General features: G+C 42.9%; 1 protein-coding gene and 1 long non-coding RNA gene across 7 annotated transcripts in view; one reads left to right on the forward strand and one right to left on the reverse strand.

Annotated features, from left to right (window-relative positions):
- LOC149371984 (uncharacterized) overlaps nucleotides 1-21,765 on the forward strand; it is a 37,381-nt gene extending 15,616 nt beyond the window's left edge. Inside the window, exons 2-3 of the long non-coding RNA XR_016286947.1 lie at nucleotides 15,605-15,692; nucleotides 21,286-21,765. This is a non-coding gene — a long non-coding RNA (uncharacterized LOC149371984). The remainder of the gene's footprint in view (nucleotides 1-15,604; nucleotides 15,693-21,285) is intronic.
- Klp64D (kinesin-like protein 64D) lies at nucleotides 5,775-22,053 on the reverse strand. Of its 6 annotated transcripts, none has more exons than XM_089566322.1 (16): nucleotides 21,927-22,053; nucleotides 21,552-21,654; nucleotides 21,301-21,472; nucleotides 19,358-19,502; nucleotides 19,208-19,292; nucleotides 18,992-19,097; nucleotides 18,554-18,693; nucleotides 16,853-17,050; nucleotides 16,079-16,253; nucleotides 15,570-15,665; nucleotides 14,645-14,792; nucleotides 13,870-14,050; nucleotides 12,307-12,543; nucleotides 10,110-10,232; nucleotides 8,543-8,670; nucleotides 5,775-7,289 (listed from the first exon to the last, which is right to left on the reverse strand). In XM_089566322.1, the coding sequence occupies exons 2-16, from the start codon at nucleotides 21,645-21,647 to the stop codon at nucleotides 7,247-7,249; spliced, it is 2,073 nt and encodes a 690-aa protein (XP_089422448.1). In that variant the 5' UTR covers nucleotides 21,648-21,654; nucleotides 21,927-22,053; the 3' UTR covers nucleotides 5,775-7,246. The 6 variants fall into 6 exon arrangements, with proteins under 6 accessions (XP_089422448.1, XP_089422445.1, XP_089422449.1 ...); XM_089566319.1 differs by having other exon boundaries at nucleotides 21,528-21,654; XM_089566323.1 differs by having other exon boundaries at nucleotides 21,903-22,011.
- Nucleotides 22,054-23,151: the final 1,098 nt, after the last annotated feature.

Here is a 23,151-nt window from a genome sequence, read left to right on the forward strand (position 1 = left end):
TCCAGGGGGGTGCAGCCGCCCCCCCTTGCCCCCCCCTCCGGACGCCCATGGTGTCATTGTTACTACTAAGAATTGGAAGGCTAATTTAATGGCATAACAAGTATGTGTCAATAAATTATTGCATTTACGTTCTGAATATTATCATTTCTTTGCAAAGTTTGAAGAGATGGAGGAACAGTACACAATTTAGTTGTCGAATTGGCACTGTAAAAACATTGCATAAACATAGTGAAACATGCCGGTTAACAGCTCACTCTCATTTAAGTAAAGGAGCTAAATTGTGTTGCACGTTGATGTATTTGTGCGCAAAATGGATTGTGCTGGTGCGACATCAGGAGAGCGAGGCATACATGGACGCCGTGGAGCTAGAAGACTGCAAAACCTATTAGAGACACACAAAGCCTAAGGGACATTTGAAGCCAACTCTTGTCAGGATCCATGTGCTTCCCTCTATTCCCCGGATGGTTGAACAATAGCAGTGCCAGGCTCCTTCCTAGTAAGAAACTGATTCTGCACCATCAGCTTGCACAAAATTTCACTGAGAAGACAGTTGCAACAACTAAGGTAGCATCCATCAAGCCATCTAAGTTGGCCATTTCTGCATAGTCTTAGTGGCAATTAGCAAAATGGCTCATAAAACATTACACAAATTTGTTGTTTGACACAGTTTACTAGGCTGTGCACTGCCAATGTGCAATGTCACATTGGGACACTTGAATATAAGTTAGTGAACTCTGCTTTCTATTTCTTTTCTCACTATCAATACTTCACACATAAAGTAAAACTAGCTAAACTCGGGCGATGCAAAACAACTTGCTGAGTTAGTCCTGTCAAAAGCAGTCATTGTGTTGGATTTACATGCAAATTGGCAATTATATCTGTTGAAAGCGAAAGGCAAATATCTGGTTCCGTCCTTGCCATACTTTTGTCTATTTTAAGCAAGTAAATAACTTTTTCCCCTTTTGAGCAGCTGCACTTGGTGAAAATTTGCTCAAAAGAAGTCTCGCCAACATTATTATCTGGCACACACAGAACTCGAAGCAGTTCAGTCTTTCTAAACAAAATAGTGGAAGGCAGGTCAGTGCCTCTGACTAACATTGGCTTCTCATAATTTTTGGATTACGGGGCACATGCCGAAATAAACCACGTACTCACTGGAAGGCCTTAATGCTATACATGCTTGCATACGGAAAGCAGCTGTCGCAGAAAATGGCGATGTACTGCGGTCCTGGCACGCATTAAAGACTGGCAGCACAGCTCAGTCCAAAGCTTTCAATTTGCGGGACTCTTCCTTGCGTCTGTGTTTTTTGTTATGTACTAAAGAGCAAAGCTCTGCTGTCCAATACTATTATGTACATGTAATATCACACACAGCTTGGGAACAAGCAAGATTTGTGTATTTTTCAGATGTAAGGTACAGACAGTAAATGTTGTAAATAACGTGTTCAGCCATACAACAAGAATAAACAATATCTTCGTCACCATTTAAGTTTCCCAGACAGCTGGTCCATTTAGGTAGCACTATATTCATTAGTTGAGACATCCCCCCAAAAAATCGAAAGATATTGTATAAGCGCTCTACAGCAGGCATCAAATGCATACTTAATAAAGATTAAAATTGGAGGGGACACGTAAGCTCCGTCTCAAGGGTGTGACGTGATAGCTTAATGGGTTAATGCCCATATATGCAGAATTGGTCATTCTCTGCTTGGCATTCATAGTGGTGCAGCGGTTAAGCGATGCGCCACTGCCCTGCGATCGCAGGCGCTGCCATCGGTGGGGCTTGTGAGACCCAGGTTGCTCTTCCCGAGCGACCAATCACTAATTTAACTGCCACGGTGGGCAGTTTGCTCTCAATCCGGTGGGCAGGTTGTCATGATGCCGCAAGGTCACGTGACCTAGGTGGCCCAGCTGCCTCCTAGTTCACTGTACTCCTAGGCTGCTTCTCTGGGGATCTTTCAATAATTTTTTGCTTAGATCAACGACACCAACACCGGATTTTTTTGCTACAAAAGCGCCTTAACGCTATCACGTTAAAATGCACTGTTAGAACAGCTGGAATCAAGTTGCCAACCCGTTTTCACACAGATGTGGGACTTTCAATCGAGGAAAAAGCGTTGCTATAGTACAGTGTACTAGAATGTTAAAGCTGCAGTACGTCGCAACTCTAAGCATTCACCGTACTCGGTAGATGCCTAAAGACAAAAAGGAAGCGGCTGTCATGCTTTTTCTGCCAGTCAGCTCGATAGCAGCCTGACCTTGAACACCAATTGTTACAAAGACCACAAGCACATACGGGAAAGAAATGGGTGTAACATGGTTGGTTTATGGGGTTTAACGTCCCAAAGCGACTAAGGCTATGAGAGACGCCGTAGTGGAGGGCTCCGGAAATTTTGACCACCTGGGGTTCTTTAACGTGCACTGACATCGCACAGTACACGGGCCTCTAGAATTTCTCCTCCAAAAAAATTCAACCGCCGCGGCCGGGATCGAACCCGCGTCTTTCGGGTCAGCAGCCGAGCAACAAACCACTGAGCCACCCCGGCGGCTGGGTGTAATCAGCTAAGGTTTCAAGTCCCAAGATGTGCTCCAATGCCAGTGGCTGGGAGAATCTGTTCTTCCTCCTTACTGGGTTGTACGACTTTTAAGACTTACCTGAATTTCTTTAGTTTTTGTGGAATACTTTTCAGCTGCGCAAGTCATGGCTGTTGGGAAGCACTTCTTCGACACTGCATTGCTTGGCGCATCACGCATGATACAGATGGTGGAAATAGCAATATTTTTCGTCTCTGTTTGCAAACAATCTCATCATATTTATGAAAGCAAATTGCAAGTGCACGCATTCGTGCAAAAGCTAAGCATATAGGCAATATTGCCTAAAATTTCTTGGGCTGGATTGTTATATCAGTATGTTAGAATGATTCGACCGCTACAATTCATTTATTGTACACATCCAAGTATGTGTGTGCACTTTAACACTTCTCGTAAGTTCAGGAATCAGCATATCCTGCAATTTTTTTTACACGTTAATTATGTTTTGCTTAAAATTTTACCGGATGTTTACGTTTCTGCAATGAATGGACAAGAAGCAACGGATGCTGAATGTAGAACTTTTAACCTGATGTTTTCATTCACTGTGCATTACAGGATTAATAGCATTTCCTACACCACTTATGGAAGTCTTGCTGTTAGAATTAAATTTTGCTTAACACGTACATACATGACAGATTAGCAGCCAGCAAAGGAGCTAACTGAGAACTCTATCACAGGAGGTCGCTGTGCCTTGGAGTACAGCAAAATATATAGCTTCGTGCTTCTGCAAGTTGTTTAATACATAAGAAAAAATGCAGTTCTACTTGGCCGATCTGTGTTTTAATCGGGTGCTTCCTGCGACCACCCTCAGCCGAAACTTTCGAGATGGACAAAACCCTAAAGCAAACAATAATTCACTACAATTGCAGCCTTGCCAGTTTTCATGGTAGAAACGACAACAAAAGTAAAATCCCTTATGTGTCAACATGGGGATTCTGGAATATGAATTAGAAAAAAGGGAGCTTTACCATGCGACGGTAAATGTTTCAACTGTAGTACTGACATTGGCCAGCCTCGCAGTGGATCCCACTCACTGGTTACTTCTGGGCATTGGACCATGGTGACAGTTTTGTCCTCACAGCTTGCTGGTGCAAGCAATGAAGATGTAAGTTAATGGTGACAGCCACCATAGCCACAAAATGGGAACAGTTTCGAGCTCACCTCAGAATGAAGCAAGAAGGGGAGCACATGATGGCTTTTTATAGAGCCACAGCTATCAAGCAAGCCAAAAGTAACTAATATTAGGATAAAAAAAAAGGCTTGACAACCTATACAGTGTGAATGCTGCATGTTTTGCGGCTGTGGCATTCGAAATAATTCGCCGACATAGACGACACACTCAAATTGTACATGGAATTGATAGCAGACATTGGTCACCTTTATTGGTTTTTAATAAGTAGAAACGCATCACATTTTGCTACTTTGTGCTCTCAGCACCACCTTGTGATATCTGTCAGTGAACCACCAACTGGCACTCTGTAGTGTGCTCACATAGCAGCACCTTACGGTGAGCAGCATACCAATCCAAAGGCTACAACTAAGTCCAGCTGCAAGATTTCAAGCAAACTTACCTGTGACTACTAGCAGCTTGCACTGTACAGTATTCACAGGTTACATGTCCACATCATTTTCACAAATGAATAGCACTTTACTGTGACACGTCAGAGCCTAGCAAAGAAACATGCAGTACACGTAATGGCATTATCCTGCGGCCCTACTTTCAGATTCAATGAATGTGCTTCAAAATTACATTAAAACCAGCTGAGATCAGCATAAAAATGATCACAGGAAATTGCATATGTTCTCAAGGGCAAATGATATGTGAATGGGACAAATTCTTACACAAACATAAAAACACAAAGAAGACAGCTGGAGGGGCAAAAATACAAATGGGGCTTTTTAAAACTCTGAAGAGTAGACACCAAAGTTTTAGAAAGATAATTGACCCCACAAATATTCAATTGCCCAGAGTTAAAATACTTTCACTGTGCTCTTCGCATCTTAATAGCCCTGTCTGCATTTCATGACTCTGAAAGTACAAATGAATCTTATTGCACTAAAAAAATCAAATGGAAGCAGATGAAAAAAAAAATTTTCAAGTACCCCTTTCAAATGGGTTGAGAATTGGGTGAGTTGGTACGAATTCATACTTGAAAAGAGCCCGTTGTACAAGCCCGTTGTTGTGGTGCCGCAGCAGTATGAGTCCCCCTTTCACTTGCTCAGCGATGATATTAATGATAGATAAAGATATTAAACGGAATGATTTTAGAGTTTGTGTAGATGCAGAGGCATCGCCACATCCCATACTGTGAAAGCTAAGAATAAAATATACAAGCTTCGTTTTCATTACACAACATACATAGAAATGAAAGAATGTAACAAAAAAAAAGTGAAATTATGAGCATTTCACTTAGTTTCATGCCTCTGGCAACAATTACAGTTTCACGAAAACAAATTTTTTAAACCAAATTACTTTTCTTGACAATTCCTGCCGGAATAAAAAAAGATGCATCAAAATCTAATGTGTTAATGCTGAAAACCCAGTTAAAATGCTGATGGAAGTACGACAAGTAGACAACACGAAGTGATGATTTGAAGTGCTTTTTGCTGATCTCAAGAACAGAGGCAGCTAAACTGAACATGTGCTAACCGAAGTAATGGACTGCAGTGCAGGACCTTCGAAGGCCTATACATCTCGACAACTTTTTCTGGCAACAGAGTGGAAGCCACAGTGCCGGAACACACCCTCTCTTCCTCTGCAGCAGGATGCAGTCCCTGCTAGCAGTTATCAGTTTGCTCCTAAAACGTAGCATATTGTCAGTATTCCTTATTTAAGGCTTATTTTCAACACAACTGACAAATTTCAGTGTTGAAAGTCAAAAGGAAAAATTGGCCGACGATTACGCGTCTCAGTAATGCGATTTTTGAGCGCAGCTGCTGTGATGCTTGAACCATAGGCAATCACAGATAGTGCACACAGTGTTGAGCAGAGACGGCTCTGGGTTTCAGCAATGGCAGCGTACACAGTGGTCCACCTCCGCTTGGCCTCTACTCGGGTAGTGCATTTCACAACAGCCATACCATACCCTCCTCTTCCAGTTTCCTCCTCACAGTCCAATCTCCTTCACTTTCCTCCTCGTTACCGCCACACTTTCATCCGCCACTTTGCTCCCCGTTCGCTCTGCCAGTTTGCTCTGCCAGTTAAGCCCAGGCCTACGCCAATGCCGATGCCGATGCTCAATCCAGGAATGGGCACTTAAGAGCTACGCTCTGAAGTGTTCTCTTTATTAGAACCAATTCGCTATGCACATCTAGTTACAAGAAGCTTTCATAGATGGCACCAGCTGCCCCAGCGACAGTGTAAAGGTACTTTAGAGAGAGCAATGACCCAAGCAGCAAAGCACACCGGTGTGGCCGAACTATTTAACAGAATGACACAGTTACTGATGCTCTGCCCCTGTAGCCTTCCCTTTATTGCCAAGAAAAGCTGTCGCCGAGTACAGACGTCACTTTTGGTGAACTGATAAATAGGAACATGCACATCTTGCATCACATCTGTAAACTAGCACTATCCGACAATATACAGCCACCTTGCACACACAGATATCACAGCTGCATAGAAATGTGAGGTTCGCACACATCAGTGCACGACACGGAACTTAAAGCTGCACAGGACAACCATATCAAACACACCATTGCACCTACGCACGCGACTCAGCAACTTATAAATATCCAAGCTCTCCATTTCACACAATGACATAAATTAATAAATAAATAAAAAACTAGTGAACTTACAGGTAGCTGCAATAAGGAAGGGAACAACCAGTTAGCAAACATGAATGAATTCTGGTGTTACTGCCACACTTAAGTTGAAAATGTCTCACAGGGCATTATTTCCATGGTAAAACAGCGCGGAAAAAATAACCAACTTGCCCACCTTTCTGTACTTCTAAATGGCATTATTTATCCAGATCAAAGCTACCTATCTGGAACAAAAAAGAAGTGTGTTTTGCGTATATACTCACGCAGTAATCATGCAATTATGCAAAGCTGCTCACAGTACACTGAAAACAAGTTACAATAGAGTTGGTGCTTTCATGTGTTCATGCCCCGTTTTCTTTTCTAGATGGCAAGAAGTGTGTATGCTACACGATTGCACTTAGCCCTGACTTAGTAATCACCAATAATTTATTATTAGCATGCTAGGCTAACAACCAAGCAGACCTCTTCTGTATTCATTAAAGTCTCACTCTCTCTCCCTAGTGCTGCAATGCATGAGGCTTAGCAAAGAATAAACCACAAGACTTTGGTGGTAAAGTTATCTGCACAATGAACAAGTGGGCTGGAAAAATCCTGCAAGGGCTATACATGCCAGACACTGAAAATCTTAGACTCAGCTATGTAGCAAGTAAAGCGCTACTTCTAAAGCGTCTGTAATACTTTCTTGCGACAATGCACTATGGATAGTATGGCTGTGATCATGGCGCAGCCTTTTATGCTCAAAATTATTAGAAGCATTAACGCATGCTAAAACAACGGGCTTGGAAGATGATAGGAGTTCCGCTGGTAAAGCAATACATGCACAGTATGGAGGTACACAGCTTGCCTGAGTGTGACAGAAGCAAATAAATAAGAAAGGATTTGATCAGTGGAGCTAGGCTTCTGGCATACTCCGAGGGACAACTCCACTGTGATCTCTGAAAAGAAAGATGACAAATAGTAGGTCCAGGTGTCTGCAATTCATGAAACAGGCTGACTTTTCACCCCAGACAGGCTAAGCACTGTTGATCAGTTGTAATTAAATTACAACTGCTCACTGGGTAACTTTTTTTTTTGAGTGAGACAACCCCACGGCAATATAAGTACTCTGAGTAAGCAGAGCGTGAGGGGACAAACAGAGCCATGCACTATACAGACAATCCATTCACACACTAGCCACATGCACATCGACAACTTTGAAAAAACTTCACACAAGCACTGCTTGCCTTTAGTGCTCAGTGCTAAAGCACTTTTCATCATATTTTTCTTCACTGTCTGCCTAGTTCCTCAACACGACCATTCCGCTGCCCCCTGTGCTATCCTCCCATTACGAGCAAGTAAGCAAGGAAAATCTAAAGGACAGTAGCAGCAAACAAAAATTAAAGTAAAACTTTGTGTCGAACTTACTCTGCCATATATCATGCCACACCTGGTTTGGTTTATGGGGTCTGACGTCACAAAGCGGCTCAGGCTATGAGGGACGCCGTAGTGGAAGGCTCCGGAGCATTTTGACTACCTGGGATTCTTTATTATGCACTGACATCGCACTGTACACAGGTCTCCAGCATTTCACCTCCATCAAAAATGCGACCGCTGCGGCTAGGATCGAACACGCGCCTTTCAAGTCAGCAGCTGAGTACCATAACCACTGAGCCACTGCGGCAGCTCGGACACAGCAAGCAAGTGTGCAGTGTGCATTACCTGTGATTGCTACCTTGCACAAGCAGAAAGTCACATTTTTATTGGTGATATCTGCTGTCCTACAAGTTCATTTTGTCACAAAATGGATGAGCCAGGAAGAAGAAAAGAACAGCATTCATATCATGCACACCACAGCTTTCAACCCCTACACTATTTTTTTTTTTCTTATGGGATTCCCAGCCAGCCTCAAATGCTTGCACAACACCTCCATCGAAATTCGACCGCTGCGGCTGAGATCGAACCCGTGCCTTTAAGACCAGCAGCTGAGAACTATAACCACTGAGCCACTGCGGCGGTCTTTTCAAAGCATTGGTCAGCAGAGTGAAGCCTCCCTCTTTCCCCTCATTCAACTTTGGGCTTTGAGAAAACCATTTTTCTCCTCTCTTGTAGCGTACAAGTACAGACAGACTCACAAGTATCCACATTTTTGCAAGCAATCCTTATGAAATCCACATTGCAAGGATTGTTAATGAGAAGGACCTATACTTGCCTGCGAGAAGACTTGGGACGTGAAGTCTTTGGACGAGCCGACTTTCTTCCTGACCTGTGCCGTCCAGGCATCTGAAGCCCATCAGGTGAGTAGCTCAAGTAAACGTGGGAGATGTCCAGGTCAGATTTCTACAACCATGAGCAAGAAAAAGGGTGATTATCCTAAACTGAGAAAAAGCAACAGAGTGCTCTGCTAGAAATTCTTTTTTTTTTTATTCGAGAAGTCTGCCTTGAGGCATAAGTTGAGAAAAGGGGGAGTGGAATGTAGGTTACAGAAAGTTAAAAGAAGGAGTGTAGACCAGTTTCGGCGAGGTACTCGCATAGGCTGCTGGTGAGAGGAGAGACCACAGCAGAGGCTGTTTAAGGCTCTAAAAGTGCAGCAAACATGTGCAAACATAAGCTGATTCTGCCTCCGCACATTTTTCAGAGTAAATGTGAGCAGTATTGCAACGCAAACAGAAGCACAGCTGTGCATGCCACCAAACATTCCAGAAGAACGGAGAAATTGCCTTTTATTACCAGTGGAGAGCCTCTAACTTTTTGTGCTCATTAGAAATTCCCTCTCCACTTCGCTCTCAAGTGGTAACGTCCAGCTGGAGATCAATTCGCGCCTCCTGGAAGATTCCTCCTCGCCTGAACAATGATGACATGCGCCCCGGCAGGAGGGTGAAAGAGCGTTTGCGCTGCAGACATTGTGTTTGTGCGCGGCCCGCCTTGGGGAAAAAAGCAGATATGGTGCATCTATAAAAGGAGACTGCTGAGCACAGATGACCGGCCTGCACCGTAGAAATGCCATTTCGGTTTCTTTAAAGAATGTACTACTGTATGGATCTTGGGGACAACACCACTGTTACCAAGCCAACGAACCAGCAAGAGAGCGCGCGCCAGTCTACGGGACGGCCACTTCTGTGATCCTCTGGTCAACGGATCGTCACAGTGTTTGGCAAACAACTTGTATTTCTTGTGTTCCTCTCTCTCTTGTATTAGTGAACTGTTGTTAAAGATGTTTCTCTGTATTGCAGTCTCTTTCAAATTTAGCTCTTTGCATGCGGGTAGTGTAAATGCTCTGCACCGTCTCTCTCCTGCATAAAGTTATTTGTCTAGTGAGCCTTGACTTCGACCTAATCTCTGCTTTGCGAACGGTGAAAGCTGGGCACCAAATGGCCACCCCCTTTTGTTGATATTTTGGTTCCAGCTCGGCTTGTCATGCTAAATGGAAGACATTTCCCATAAGACCAGAATAACTGCCTCCATACACTATAAGGGTGTCGAGTGACACAGCACTGTGTCTGACAGGTAGAAGTGGGTTTGAACTCTACCAGTAGCAAGTCGTTTTCCCCGTTATTTTCTATAAATTCATCATTTAGCTTTGTTGTACAGGTTTTCCTTGAAGCGGTACAGTCTGTCTGTGCTTTTACCCTCTTTTGTTTATTCATTCAAAGGCAACTACCATCATCATCATCATCATCAAGAACAACTGCTTGATTATGCCCAGGCAGATAATAATGATGACGACCTCTATCTTAAAAAACGTAGCACATCAATAATATTCAGCAGGACGTACTCACCTCGTGTAGTTTGCCCACATCAGGAGAACTTTGTTTGCACATGTTGTTTCCTGTATAAGCAATACATTTAAGCTGCCACTCTCCTATGTCTTCATTCCATTGAACACACCTCTCCAGGAGTTCCTGCATCAATAAACAAGCATACAAGGAAGATACAGGCTAGGAATAAAGAAAACTAAGGAATGAACCACATTATTTAGTGCATAAAAAAATTCGAAAAAAAAAGGTTCCCTCTGCACTTGAAAAATTCGTACTTCCATTAAAAATCATTAGGGTAGCTTGTGTGCAACAAGATACACGCTCAATGATACTTCATTATTTCGGACATCAGGCAGGCGCTGATATTTCTGAGTGACAACAAAACCTGCAGACTCTGAAAACTTGTCAGCATCAAACCACGCAAACACAGTGTGAAACAGCCCCACCTATAGCTAAGCAGTGCCTTGCTGCTGATCAAGATGCTGAAAACAAAACTGATGTGTAGTGGGGTCCTCTTCAGCAGATGCAAGCCAAGGCACAGGATATTAAACCTGATCATATCCTTTCCACACATATTTCTTTCTTTTATTTCTTTCTTTATTCAATACTGCAAACCTTATACAGGTCCAAGCAGGGTGGGTAAAATGACAAACAAAACAATAATAACAAAGTTAGTAAACATCAGTGTGGCGAAAGGCAATAAAGAATCATTCCAGTCCGTTACTGAGCGAGGAAAAAATGAAAACTTGAATAAATCTGCTCGCGCAAAATACGGCGTCAGAGAATTAGGATGATGGTGGCGTGTATACCTCGACGTTGAAAGCGACAGATATGGGACAGGGTTAATAGCTAATTCTTGCTTCCAAAGCAAGTAAAGAAATTCCAAACGTAAATTTTTTCTTATATAGCTGTGACACAGCTTACCAATTCTTATTCCTTAGAGTACAATATGGCCAATTTACAATTTAGGTTAACTTTAGCATAGCCTTCATGCTGATAGCTGCTGATAGCCGATAACACGCACTTTACAGAAGGCCCCTATTGATCACAAAACTGAGGTCTGTTCATTTGTATGGACACTTTTGTATGGACATTTTTCCCTTCTAATTCGTCGCGGTGACTCGCTGATTATGGCGCTCGGCTGCTGGCCCAAAAGGCGTGGGTTCAATCCTGGCCGCAGCGGTCGAGTTTCGATGGAGGCAAAATTCTAGAGGCCTGTGTACTTGCGATGTCAGTGCACGTTAAAGAACCCCAGGTGGTTGAAATATCCGGAGCCCTTCACTGTGGCCTCTCTCATAGCCTGAGTCACTTTGGGACTTTAACCCCATAAACAAAACCATAAACCAAACTTTTCCCCTCTAATTACCTCTCGTTTTTGACCCGTAGAGTGGCACTTGTATTAGTATTCTCTTTTCATAATTTCCCTCATCATCTGGGGAAACAGGTTGCTGATAATTGCATTGAAGTTATGTTGAAGGCACAGGACAAGGTTGATTAGAGAGGTATGGGGGAGGCCACTGTCCTGCAGGTGACATGGTTAGGCTGATGATGATGATGATGATGCTGAAGTACTCCGTACCCACAAAGTTTAGTCCTAAGCTTCGTTTTCATGGTTTTCCTTTGTTCTGATCTTTGTTCTTTGTTTTGTTTTTCTCTGTTCTTGTTTGTTGTGTTCCACTACCTATGCTGATGTGTTGTTGAGAGGGGCATCTGCAGTCTGAAGGTGTTTGCCATATTGCACCGAATATCTGAGCAAGATGGGTTGGACACAACAACCCACATCAGACGCTATGTGTGAAATCGACTCCTACGCTCCTCTCTCTAATTTCTCTATCCATTAGGCCCCCTCTTGCCCCACTGCACCATTTTAGTGCCCACAGAGAGTGAAATAGCTACAGCACCTAGTTGAATCAAGAATAAATGGGCTTGGGCAGGGAATGTAATGTGAAGGCTAGATAATCGATGGTCATTTAGAGTACCAGACTGGATTCCAAGAGAAGGCAAGCATAGCAGGGAGTGGCAGGAAGTTAGATGGGCAGGTAAGATTAAGAACTCTGCAGGGATAAGTGGCCGCAGCTGGCACAGGACAGGGTTAATTGGAGAAAAATGGGAGAGGCCTTTGCCCTGCAGTGGGCGCAGTCAGGCTGGTGATGATGACAGAAGAGTGAGAAACAACTGAAGCACCATGTGGTAGCAGCAAGTAGGTGAACATACACACCTGGTACTCTGGTGGGATGAAGGCATCTATGAGAAGCATGTTAAGTCGCAGCTCTCGGCTCAGCTGGCGCACATTCTCCAGCAGCCCCTCGGCCTCCCGCTGGTGTTCCTGACGTAAGTCCGCCATCTCAGCCTTGGCACTCATCAACAGGGCCCAGACCTTCTTCAGCTTCCGCGTCTTGCCTGCTGCCTCTTCTTGCAGGGTGGAGTACCGCTCCTCCATGTCCAGCCGTTCAGCCTGGGCAAGCAAATTCCCACTTGGAGGCCGCCATCCCATCACCCACACCATGGTAGCAACGATGAGGCAAGCAGTGCCAGAATGATGAGAGCACAGTGAAAGACACATAGCAAGCACTCACTCTGTCTGTCTACGTTTCTCTGCATTATGTGCTCCACTTTTGCCACTGTAGGCCAGCTCACCCAAAACGCTTCAGCAGTTTATTCACAAGTGCGGTGATAATACAGAATACCTCACAGAACTAAGTGAATGCATACTATCACCTAGTCAGCAGCTCATATTCTTCATTTACCAGTATAAAAATTTGCAAGCTAATCCATGCTATGCCTACACTGCCCCATTGCAGGAATGCATGTGTGCTGTGCTGTGTTTTGTAGTTTGAGAAGCCGTTGCTCCTCTCACTGCTCATTCATGGTAGAAGCTCTCTATGCGATAGCATTAAGGAACTCGTGTCACAAAAAATTTGGTGTCACTGTTGGCGGCATTGATAATGAGCGAAAAATAAAAAAAAGAATCTCCAGAGATGCAACCTAGGAGGGAGATGGGCCACCTAGGTCACGTAACCTTGTGGCGTCATCACAGCCTGCCCACCAGATTGTCAGCAAACAGTGCACTGCGGCAGGCGTCGGGTAAATTAATGATTGGTCGCTAGATGTTGCTCGGGAAGAGTAACCTGAGTCGCACAAGCCCCACCGATGGCAGCACCTGCCATCGCCGAGCAATGCGCATCGCTTAACCACTGCAACAGGAGTGGTATTAGGACTCCCAGGGATATACAAATGAAAAGTAAAGAATGATCAATTCCGCATATATGGGCATTAACCCAATAAGCTTTGCGTCATGGCCTCAAGACGGAGCTAAACTGTCCACTCCAATTTTTGCTTGTGTAGCCAATTTCTCGCTGACTGGTCATGGTAATGATAATATTAACGGTGGAACCTGCCACCAAAGCATAAGGCATCAGTTTAGTTTGTTCGCATGATATGCACCACTGCTTCAGCTGACTGTGGTATGTTCACCAAGACAGCTGGCCATTGTCATCTTTAAAGCTCCCTCCATGAGCGCCAGGCAAAACATGCTTTCGACAGTCCCAATCAAAACTAACACTTAAAAAAAAAATTCTAAATTTCCTCCCTTGTTGACAGTTTCATCATTTTCAAGACACTGTACATATTGTGTAAATGGCATTGCAGGGCCTCTTCAATGGTAGCATGCATGCAGAACAATGGAGCATCACACGAGAGCTAAGCTGCACTCTTCTTCAAGAGGCTGTGACTTTCCATTGCCTCTCTGTTCCAAGAGGTGTAACAAAGAGGTGTAATGCACCTCTTTCTGTTCCAAGGCTTCTCTGAGAGCGGCTTCTTTGCGCTTCCTCTCTTCGAGCTCACGTGCGCTCTCTTCCAGGAGCCGCTCCTGCTCTTCGGCTTTTTGAAGGAGGTTCTCGCCACCAACTATTATCTTCTTCTCCAGAGCATGTAGCTTTTGCATCAAACCTTCGTGCTCCTCCCTAAGAGTGGCACAGAACAGATTTCAATGAGGAAACCTCTGGGCAGTCACAAAACTCTGAAAGCTAAGAAAAACATTTCTGCCTCCGTGCGAGCACAAAAATGCACAAAAATATCTGAATACAACCTCTGGTCATGACCATGGAAATCTTACTTGTACGGTTGACCTTTACTTATACTTTGCACTCATAAGTATTACCAAATACACCTGTAAGATGTGCTTTAAACTCTAGAAATAAGCTCAAGGCATAGTTGTATATTAAAGCCATCATCAATTCTACAAATACACTGCCTCACATGATTTGACAAGAATTGCCGCACTCTGCTTGCAAGTCAGAGCTCCAAACTGATATGAGCTTCCATAATCAATATTAATATAGTGCTTCACAGCTATGTTCAGAATTTTTTCAGGGGGCTTAAGTATTGTGTCCATCATGCAGTAAACATAGTAAGTCAGAAAACATTAGGACAAAATGACATTTTTCCATGAGAAACAGAGAGGCATGCAAGCACATGACAAAAAAGAACATGGAAAGTACTAGAAACAAGAGGAGAAAGGCACAACAATGAATGGCATCAAGGCAGTGACCACTAACCTTGCCGTATTCAGTTGTTGTTCTCTCATCTCAAGTTCACTGGCCAGACGGTCACGCTCTTCCTGAGCCATGTCTTTCTGCTCCGACAGAATTTTTCGGTCGGCTATAATCTGTGCTTGTATCTCACGCATTTTCTCCTCTGAAATGGCTGCAAGAACAAACGTCTCCTCTTGGAACACGCAAAGACAAATGTTTTGAACATGCTATTTCGATGCAAGTTGTTCCCAGAAACATGTAGCCTCAAAGCACGCAGCGAATGCCATTATCAGAAAAAGACACACAGAGAGATTGGCATGATGGTATACTGTGTGAAGTCTGTATCCCTGGTAGAGAAATAAATTATTCATAAATTCCATACATTAATTTTCATGATGTCTAATCAGTGTGAGAGGAATGATTACAAGTGACTTTTAAAAAAAGTCAGACGGTTTATATATATGTAATTAATTCTAGACAGAACCAAAGTACTAGAATGCTCAGCAAGTAATAACTCCAGCTTGACATAACTGTGAGATACCACATTCTGGGTTTGCTGAAATGTTATTACTCTCAAATGATTAGTAAAGAAGCCTAGCAAACAGTAAATCATTAAAATGAGCGGATAAATTGCTCTCTCCATTAGTGGAAAGGGCACCTTGACACTTATCTGATTTTCATTTCAACTCTGTGGTCCATTACATAGGGCTCTGTTGTGCATGAAAGTTCACTTTCGCCAAAGTAATCAGCACATCCGATTCCATGGAAGTTTTTCACTGTCTTCAAGTAATTGAAAAGGTGCACTGAAAGTCTGGACCCCCATTAGCTCCATCACATGTCAGTGGAGCATTTCACAGTGATCACCTAAGAACTGTAAAGGTACACCACAATATCTTCTATTCGGAAAGAAGCACTTTTGATTACAAAAATTAATGTATGCTTTACAGACCTTTCTTGCGTTTCCGTTTGTCCTTTTTATCGCAGCTGTCATCACCGCCACTAGCCTCTTCACTGCTGTCGTCTTCTGGCGTTGAATCATCAGCTCCTAAAATAGCAATCAATCACAAAGAAGGTAAGATATGACTCTATGGAATTTTCACTCTGCTACATCACTAACAACACGGGTTGGAATTCTCAGCAACCAGTCTAACAAATGCAAACTGATGGGATCATCTCGTCATCTACAAACAGCACTGTCTCTGCAAGCTACATATTGGGCTGTAGAAGCCTCCTGTGCACATTCACTATCAGCTTGATGGTATGAAATAAACAAAACTAATTGAACACAATTGTTCAATGCTACCACCTGGACAAAATATCCTAATAATTACCAATTCGAATACGTAATTATATTTTAATTTATGTAAAGCTTACATAAACAGGAGTCTGTTGAACAACAGAAGCTGTGAACTATTGCTGAGTGCATATTTATACATTAAAAAAAAAAAAACAAGGTACCTTCTTGCAGCTGTTTTCTGAGGTCCTCAATTTCCTTTTGAAACTGACGAAGCAATGCATCCTTTGGATCTTCGTTGATGCGGGCCTTGTTCTTTATGTTTTTAGCCCGGTTGGCATACCGAAGTGCACTGATTGTTTCATCATAGTTGTAGTCAGCAGGGCCAATGTTGGTGCACTAGAAATAACATGTGAAAGATCAAAGTGACGGTTGAAGAGAGTTGCACTCAGGTTTCTTAGCACTAATATGAGAGCAAGTTCTTGCAGTATCTATGTGAGTGTTATGAGAACATGAACTTAGTTTAAGTTCTGGTTCAGGCTAGTTGGTTCGTGCTGAAGAGTTAGAAACAGTCAAAAAAAGACTTAAGATGATGAAAAGGAACATTTACAGACAGGAATGGCACTGTCTTGTCTGTAAGTGTTCCTTTCATCGTCCAAGTCTTCACTGCACTGTTTCTAACAGTTTTCATATACAGCTAGAATAAAGGGACGCAATGTTCAATTTGGCTGGACACAATTAATTTATTTTCCCAACTAGACACAAACACATCTAAGGGTAATTCAACTATGTAGCTAATGATGCCTTGAGACTGCAGAGATAATGCAGCTACTGCCAATGCAATGTGCCCACTGCACTCTTGAAAATTATTTTAATTTAGCCTCAGGTTGAAACAAAAGAACACAGCTGTAATTCATCTTCAGCTCTGTACAAGCAATATCTTTAGCAAGACCTAGTCAACTCCTAATATAAGCAGTGGACAACAATGATTAACTTGCCATGAGAGTCTTGGAATTCCCACCAAGTGAGTCTTGCAGCAGACGGGTCAGCTTTGAGTTCCGATAGGGCACATGCGTGCTTTTGCCGTCAACTAGTGCAGAAATAACGTTGCCAAGCGTAGACAGAGACAAGTTGATTTTGGACGCTTCTCGCAGCCTCTGACCTGAAGAGCCCGTTTTGCTCTGGCGCTCTGAGCCCTGGAAAAGCAAGAACACATGCATGCTTCAATTCACTTTTGTTCCAAAGCAGACGATGATAGGAACTGGTACCAGAAAACGAATAAAATGAATGCAGTTTCACAACTTGAACTTTGAATGCGGTCTAAGCAGGTATGCATTGTATAAACGGCTACTTGTGTATTAGGTAACAATTTTATTGACAGATATATTTTTTTACGTACAGTCATGGACATTAAATAGCGAGATGTGGATTAGCGGAAAAAAATCTATCTTTGCTTCACCTTGCTAGCTAATCAGCTGGTGTTCGTTTCATCAGATGCAGAACACAGGTACTTTGCCTGACCACAGAGCAATAAATTATTTAGCGCGAGTCCGCATCCTGCAAACTATTGTCCATGAGTCTATTCACCAGGTGTATCTAGAAAGCCCACCACTATCTTTCAAAAATGTTTATTTTTTATTTATTTTTTTCACACAAAGAGAGGCTTTTTGCGGCATAGTAATACCAGTGTTGGCGGAAGTTAGAAAACAGGAGAATCATGTTATCTAGTAAGTGATTAACTAAATTATAATAGTTGACATTTTAACTATAGTACATCACAACTTAAGAAAACAGCAATAGGTAACACTGCCTCAGTCCACAGCATCCTGTATTACTTCGCTGACCAGTTACCACAATGAACAAAATCAGACATTTAAAGTTTGACTATCAAACGAGCCAGAGGCATCAAAATTCTTGAGCTCATAATTTTGTCTCGTTCTTAACTTTTTGTTTTGGTAACAAGAAAAGCTTTTACAACGGTCTACTTTTTGTCATGGAGGAATTCTGCTCAGAGGTCCTGAATGTATGCGGGCAGAGCTTCACTGCATTCTTAAGCTGTATCCGACTATATTACTGATAGTTGAGTGATCGCAATTAGAGATTTGTAGCCGGCCGTTGGTAGTAGCCACAGCAGTTTTTAGAATTTCAAAAAGGGATTACCCTCGTTGCTGTGGCTTAAGAAATCTGGGCCATTTCTCGCACCATTCGAAAACCATGCTTCTGCGGAGAGCACAAAGCGATGTACATCAAATTGTGTCACTTCGTGCTGCGTCGCAGTCTCAAATCATTTCGCCTCCACCAAAATGTGGCTACCATAGCTCAGTTCCCCCTGTCGAGTTCCCATAGCTGAGTTCCCACAGCTGGGTTTCCACAACTGGGTTCCCACAGCTAGGTTCCCGCAGCTGGAGACCTAACGCAATAGCCGCTCAGTCTTCATGGTCAGTAAACAGCACATTCTTTAGTTTGACTGGATGCCATCATGACAATTATTAGACTGGGTTCAGTGAAGAATGAAGGTCCTTCTCAGCCATGGCCACACCATCCCTGCTTGCCTAAACATATATTACCATTCTTTTGCTCTGAGATGACCATACAGCCTGTCTGAAATAGAACTATGAATATTTGCATGCAAGAAGCATACAAGTCAGCTCATGACCACTGGCTGATGGAGACAAATCCAAGCAAAACTTGAAACTTACAGCCAGGTCTACAAGATGAAGTTTGCCCACACGCACATGGTGCCTGCCATCAAGGCCTCGTTCACTGCATTCCACTGTGATGGTGAACATGGCATGGGATCGTGAGCTGTGCGCATTCATGTTGGTTGCACCAACAGCCCCTGAGAACGGGAAAGGGGGCACATAATGCAGTCACCGCCATGCCAGGCAACAATCATATAAGCGTTCATCCTTCCTATGGACAGAGGTAACCTCACAGCAACTTGTTTTTAGTATCATAGTACTTAATGAACATCTGCCCTTCATAACAAGTGGCATATGTTGCCAAGACGAACATGCAGGGCAGGTTCAGCTGGTAAGAAGAAATAATCACTTTTTGTCTTTATCGCACTCCTAGTACCAAAACACCTTATACCCTTTCTTAAAGGGGCGATAATATAACAATTATTGCGAGCTTACGGTTCTTGTTTCCAAGAGTCATAATTCGATCCAATTCATCTGCTGTCTTAACAACACAACTTGAAAGTCCTTTGACATAAACACCAATGTCTGGCCTCTCCTTAACCTGAAAAAGGCAAAGCATTGAATCAAGCAATGGTGCGGCATGTGCATGAAGCCTAAAGCATGTTTACCATGCTGTAACAAAAAATACTTTGTTTTGTCTGAGCAGCTTACTTCAAGCCTGGCATTTTGGTCTTTTGCTAAAAGGTCCCTGGCCTCTTCATTGTAAATCTCTAGGTATGAAGCTCTCACTAGAAACCTGCAGAGAATAAACTCCAAATTATTAGACAAGTACACACCAAACAAACAAAACAAACACCTCACTTTTTGTCATCTTCAGCTTTGGCGATGTGGCCAAAGATGTGTGCAAACGAGTTAGGAATGATCCCCTTCAGTTCTGGCACTGAGCGATCTCCCACCATTGTGTACGTCTTGCCTGTCCCGGTCTGCCCATAAGCAAAAATGGTGCCTGGAAATAGAAATAACTGCATAAACACAACCGAAAAATTAGCTAGTTCACTTACTTATACAAAAGACTAAGCTTTTATGGACCATTTTCATGAGTGATGAAGACAGTCTAAAGTACCTCAAGTTAGTGCACGTGCGAATACCAATAAATGAAAAGTAATAAATGAGCAAATTGACACGTTTATGCAAAGCGTGGCAAAAAGTTGTTTTTGCACAACTATTTGCATAACCAGAGTGCAAGGATCAGACCAGGCGACAGATAACGCTACTTCCACAAGATGGCCGAGGCATAAGTGGTCTACATGTCCTCATTTGACATCCACGAGTTGGAGTGAAATGGGTGGCGCATCAAGTCAGAGCTAGCTGTAAAGCGTAGCTGGGAACAGGACCCTTACTCAGCCATCTTCAAGAACCGAACAGCAGGTTTAATTCTAATACACTATGGAATTCCAGAGACAGTGCTCGAAGTCATGCGGCTCACCTCTCTTTGTCCTCTTCTCCATCTACTTATGGCAAAGTCAGTGGCGAAATGCATTTTATTTCCAACAGCAGTTATGCTGATACAAGACATGCATCACATACTGATTTTTCATACACGCTTTCTGATTAGTCAAGAAGGCACGACAGCAGTGCGATATGGGGGGTGCTAGAGAATAAGAAGACTAGCTACAAAATAGGCTAGGACACTTACGGAGATTTTTTTTATTATTTTTATTCGTAAGGGCTACCCGATACAAAGGCAAAGCCACACATGCAAAACCAAATCCAAAGGGGGTGTTGGGGTGTTAGTGGCAATCTCATATCACTGTTGGGCACAAGAGTGCCCAACAGCTACAAAGTGCAACGCAGCTAGTGGAAGCCAAAAACAGGCCGTTAAATGAAACTAGCAATTAACCTGGCCCTGGTAAACTGCTACACAAATTACTTAGAATGCTGAGCCACAACAATAGGCAAGCATACATAGCTAGCAAAAATTCTCTCATATGAACACATACCTCTCAAGAGAATCACCTGTCTCTTGACTAGAAGAGCATAGCTTCAAGGCACTCAGAACTTCTGCAGAAGTAGCAATGGTCTGCACATGCTATCATGTTTGCACAATCATCTAATGCTGCTGACACTGTATTGAGCTTTGAGCTGTTGCTCAATAACAACAGACGTACGTAGCTCTCCACGAGAACATGTGTGTATAAGACAAAGCCATCAGAAGTGCCAGGTTACACACAAGGAAATTTTTGGCAGAATCGCCTTACCAAAGCTGCACCAAGCTGTGCATATTACAGTGGCAATATTTTACAGACAACACTGAGAATACACCTGCCTGCCAAACAACAATGATGGTGAAGAAAGAAACAAATCTGGCTTCAGTTGCCTCCCAAGTGCTGTACGACTTAAAAAGAATGATAAATCCTCAATGATTCACACTGGCTACAAACACAGGAAACATTAGCAATTTCTTGTGCACACATTCCATAATTTCTGTATGGTGACCTTTAGAAACTTCACCAATGAATAAAACTTTTCAATGATTTAGTAATGTCATTTTAAAATAAAGTAAAAGAATAAGACCTTGGGGTACTTGAACTGGTTTCGTCATGCCATCATGCACCTGCTGACTACGAACGCTCGAGCGTGGGTTGGACAGATATTAGCGCCGCTGAGCTCTGACCCTGGGTCCGAGACAGTGCTCAAAAGGTTTCGGACCAGGGAACGTGCTCGAGCATTCGCGTTGTCTGCGGGCGGCGGTACTACGTACGCGACACAACAGCGTTTTCTCCCGACAGGCTGATGTCACTTACCGTTGTACCCTTCGAGGACATTTTCGACGATCGGCCTGGCCGCTTGGTTGTACACCTCTACCTGCTTGGAATTTAAATCGAAGACGGTGTCAAACGTGAACATTTTCGGTGGTACGTCTCCCTGGGCCCCATTTGGGTTGGTAACCAAGACTGTTCCTTGAACAGTGTCAACCTGCGATACGCGCATGTAACTCAGTACAAGGTGAGCACACACTTTAGATTACAACCTTTGAGCAACAGGCAGGACTTACTGCTACAATATCCTGGCATCCTGCAGCTTGCTCCTTTTCACTTAGGGGACGGCATCGGACCACGACGCGAATATTCTCCGCGTCGGTCGACATCATGCGCGCACTGCAAGATTAAAACAGAAAAAAAAGCAGCTTTCACTTGGGTTGATAAGCTTGTCCAAGCGTCGGTTTTCAAGCTCAGCAACACGGCAATATTTACCAATCGAATATTCATTCAAATCTGTACGAACACCCAGCTCTGTGTTTTCTGTGCCAAAGGAGGCGATACCATTCCAACACTCACAAACAGTCTAAATGTTTTAATGACTGCAACAACGTGATCCACGCTGAGACATAAGAATTAATTTTCACCTTAGAAAAGAAGCAGTGTATCACCTTATCACAGGCAGACTCCTCGATTGCGTGCTTCGGTTTCCAAGACCAACTCAAAAGCGAAACAAAAACGCAGCAGGATGGTAGCAGCGCGGTAGCGCCCTCATCTAAAAAAAAGACAAAAGTAGAGTACACTCTGACCAAATAGAGGAGGCTATGCTCTGACAAAAGCATGGCATAGTTGCATAGAGCATAAAGTAAATGTTTAATTATTGTTAAAAGTCATTTTTAGTTATTTAATTTTTGTTTTTTAATTTGTTAACAGAATCGCACCATAATCATTGATCTCTATGTTTCCATCATATCTTATTGCTGCTCATATTTTTCAAATATTAAGAGTTTTCTTAATGTGAACTCCGTTTAATTTTAACAAATTTTTGTTAATTGTGAATATGAATTATCGAGAATCACTCACTTTTACAAATAGTGAGGAATACAGCGAGAACTTGATAAATATTCACAGCGCTCTAGCAACGTTGTTCGCAGGGAAATATGAACATAAACACGGTTCGCGGTAAGCATGTAGCCAGTGATGCCAACCCTAGGGATTTATCCCTAGATCTAGGGGTTTTTTCTTTGCTTTAGGGATCTAGCGTCTTTTTTGTGAAATCTAGGGATTTTGAGAGGCCGTAGAATTGCTACTTTAAGCAGCTTAATGGCAAGTGTGTCTGATTATTTTGCGCTTGGAACAGAAAAAACTAGGAAAAATGCTAATTACTACTCCTTTATTTTTAGTATTCTGCCGACCCGAGAGAGGACTAAAGCAGTTCTGCAACACGAAATTATCGACTGCTGCGCAGGGAGGAAAAACGAAACCATGTGAATTTCAAACTGTTTAACGTGCGTGCCACCTCTGGCGCATCGAGTGACTGCTCCTCTACGAAAGACGAAGTTGATTTTTGACTTGTAGTGCCTGGATCAACGCGCTACGTTTACGCTCACCGCTTACCTTTACCAAAAAGTGCCACAATTGTTCGCATTTTCCACGTATACTAGACCACTTGATTTAAACGTGCTGTTCAACCAAAAAACACATTCAAAGTTGTAAGGAATCACTTGCTGATTTTTTAATTACTAATCTTACGTCTGTATCATTGCTGTGTAACTATAACAAGATTACATTTTTGGTTATGTCAGTTTCTCGGGACGTCAATCCTTAGTAGCTCCAAAACTATTTGAAGGTCTTTGATTGCGACTATGATTAATAAAAAAACTGTGCGGTGAGATA

Source organism: Amblyomma mixtum, chromosome 1 (assembly GCF_055824585.1).
Source record: "Amblyomma mixtum isolate Tamu chromosome 1, ASM5582458v1, whole genome shotgun sequence".
Taxonomy (NCBI): Eukaryota; Metazoa; Arthropoda; class Arachnida; order Ixodida; family Ixodidae; genus Amblyomma; species Amblyomma mixtum.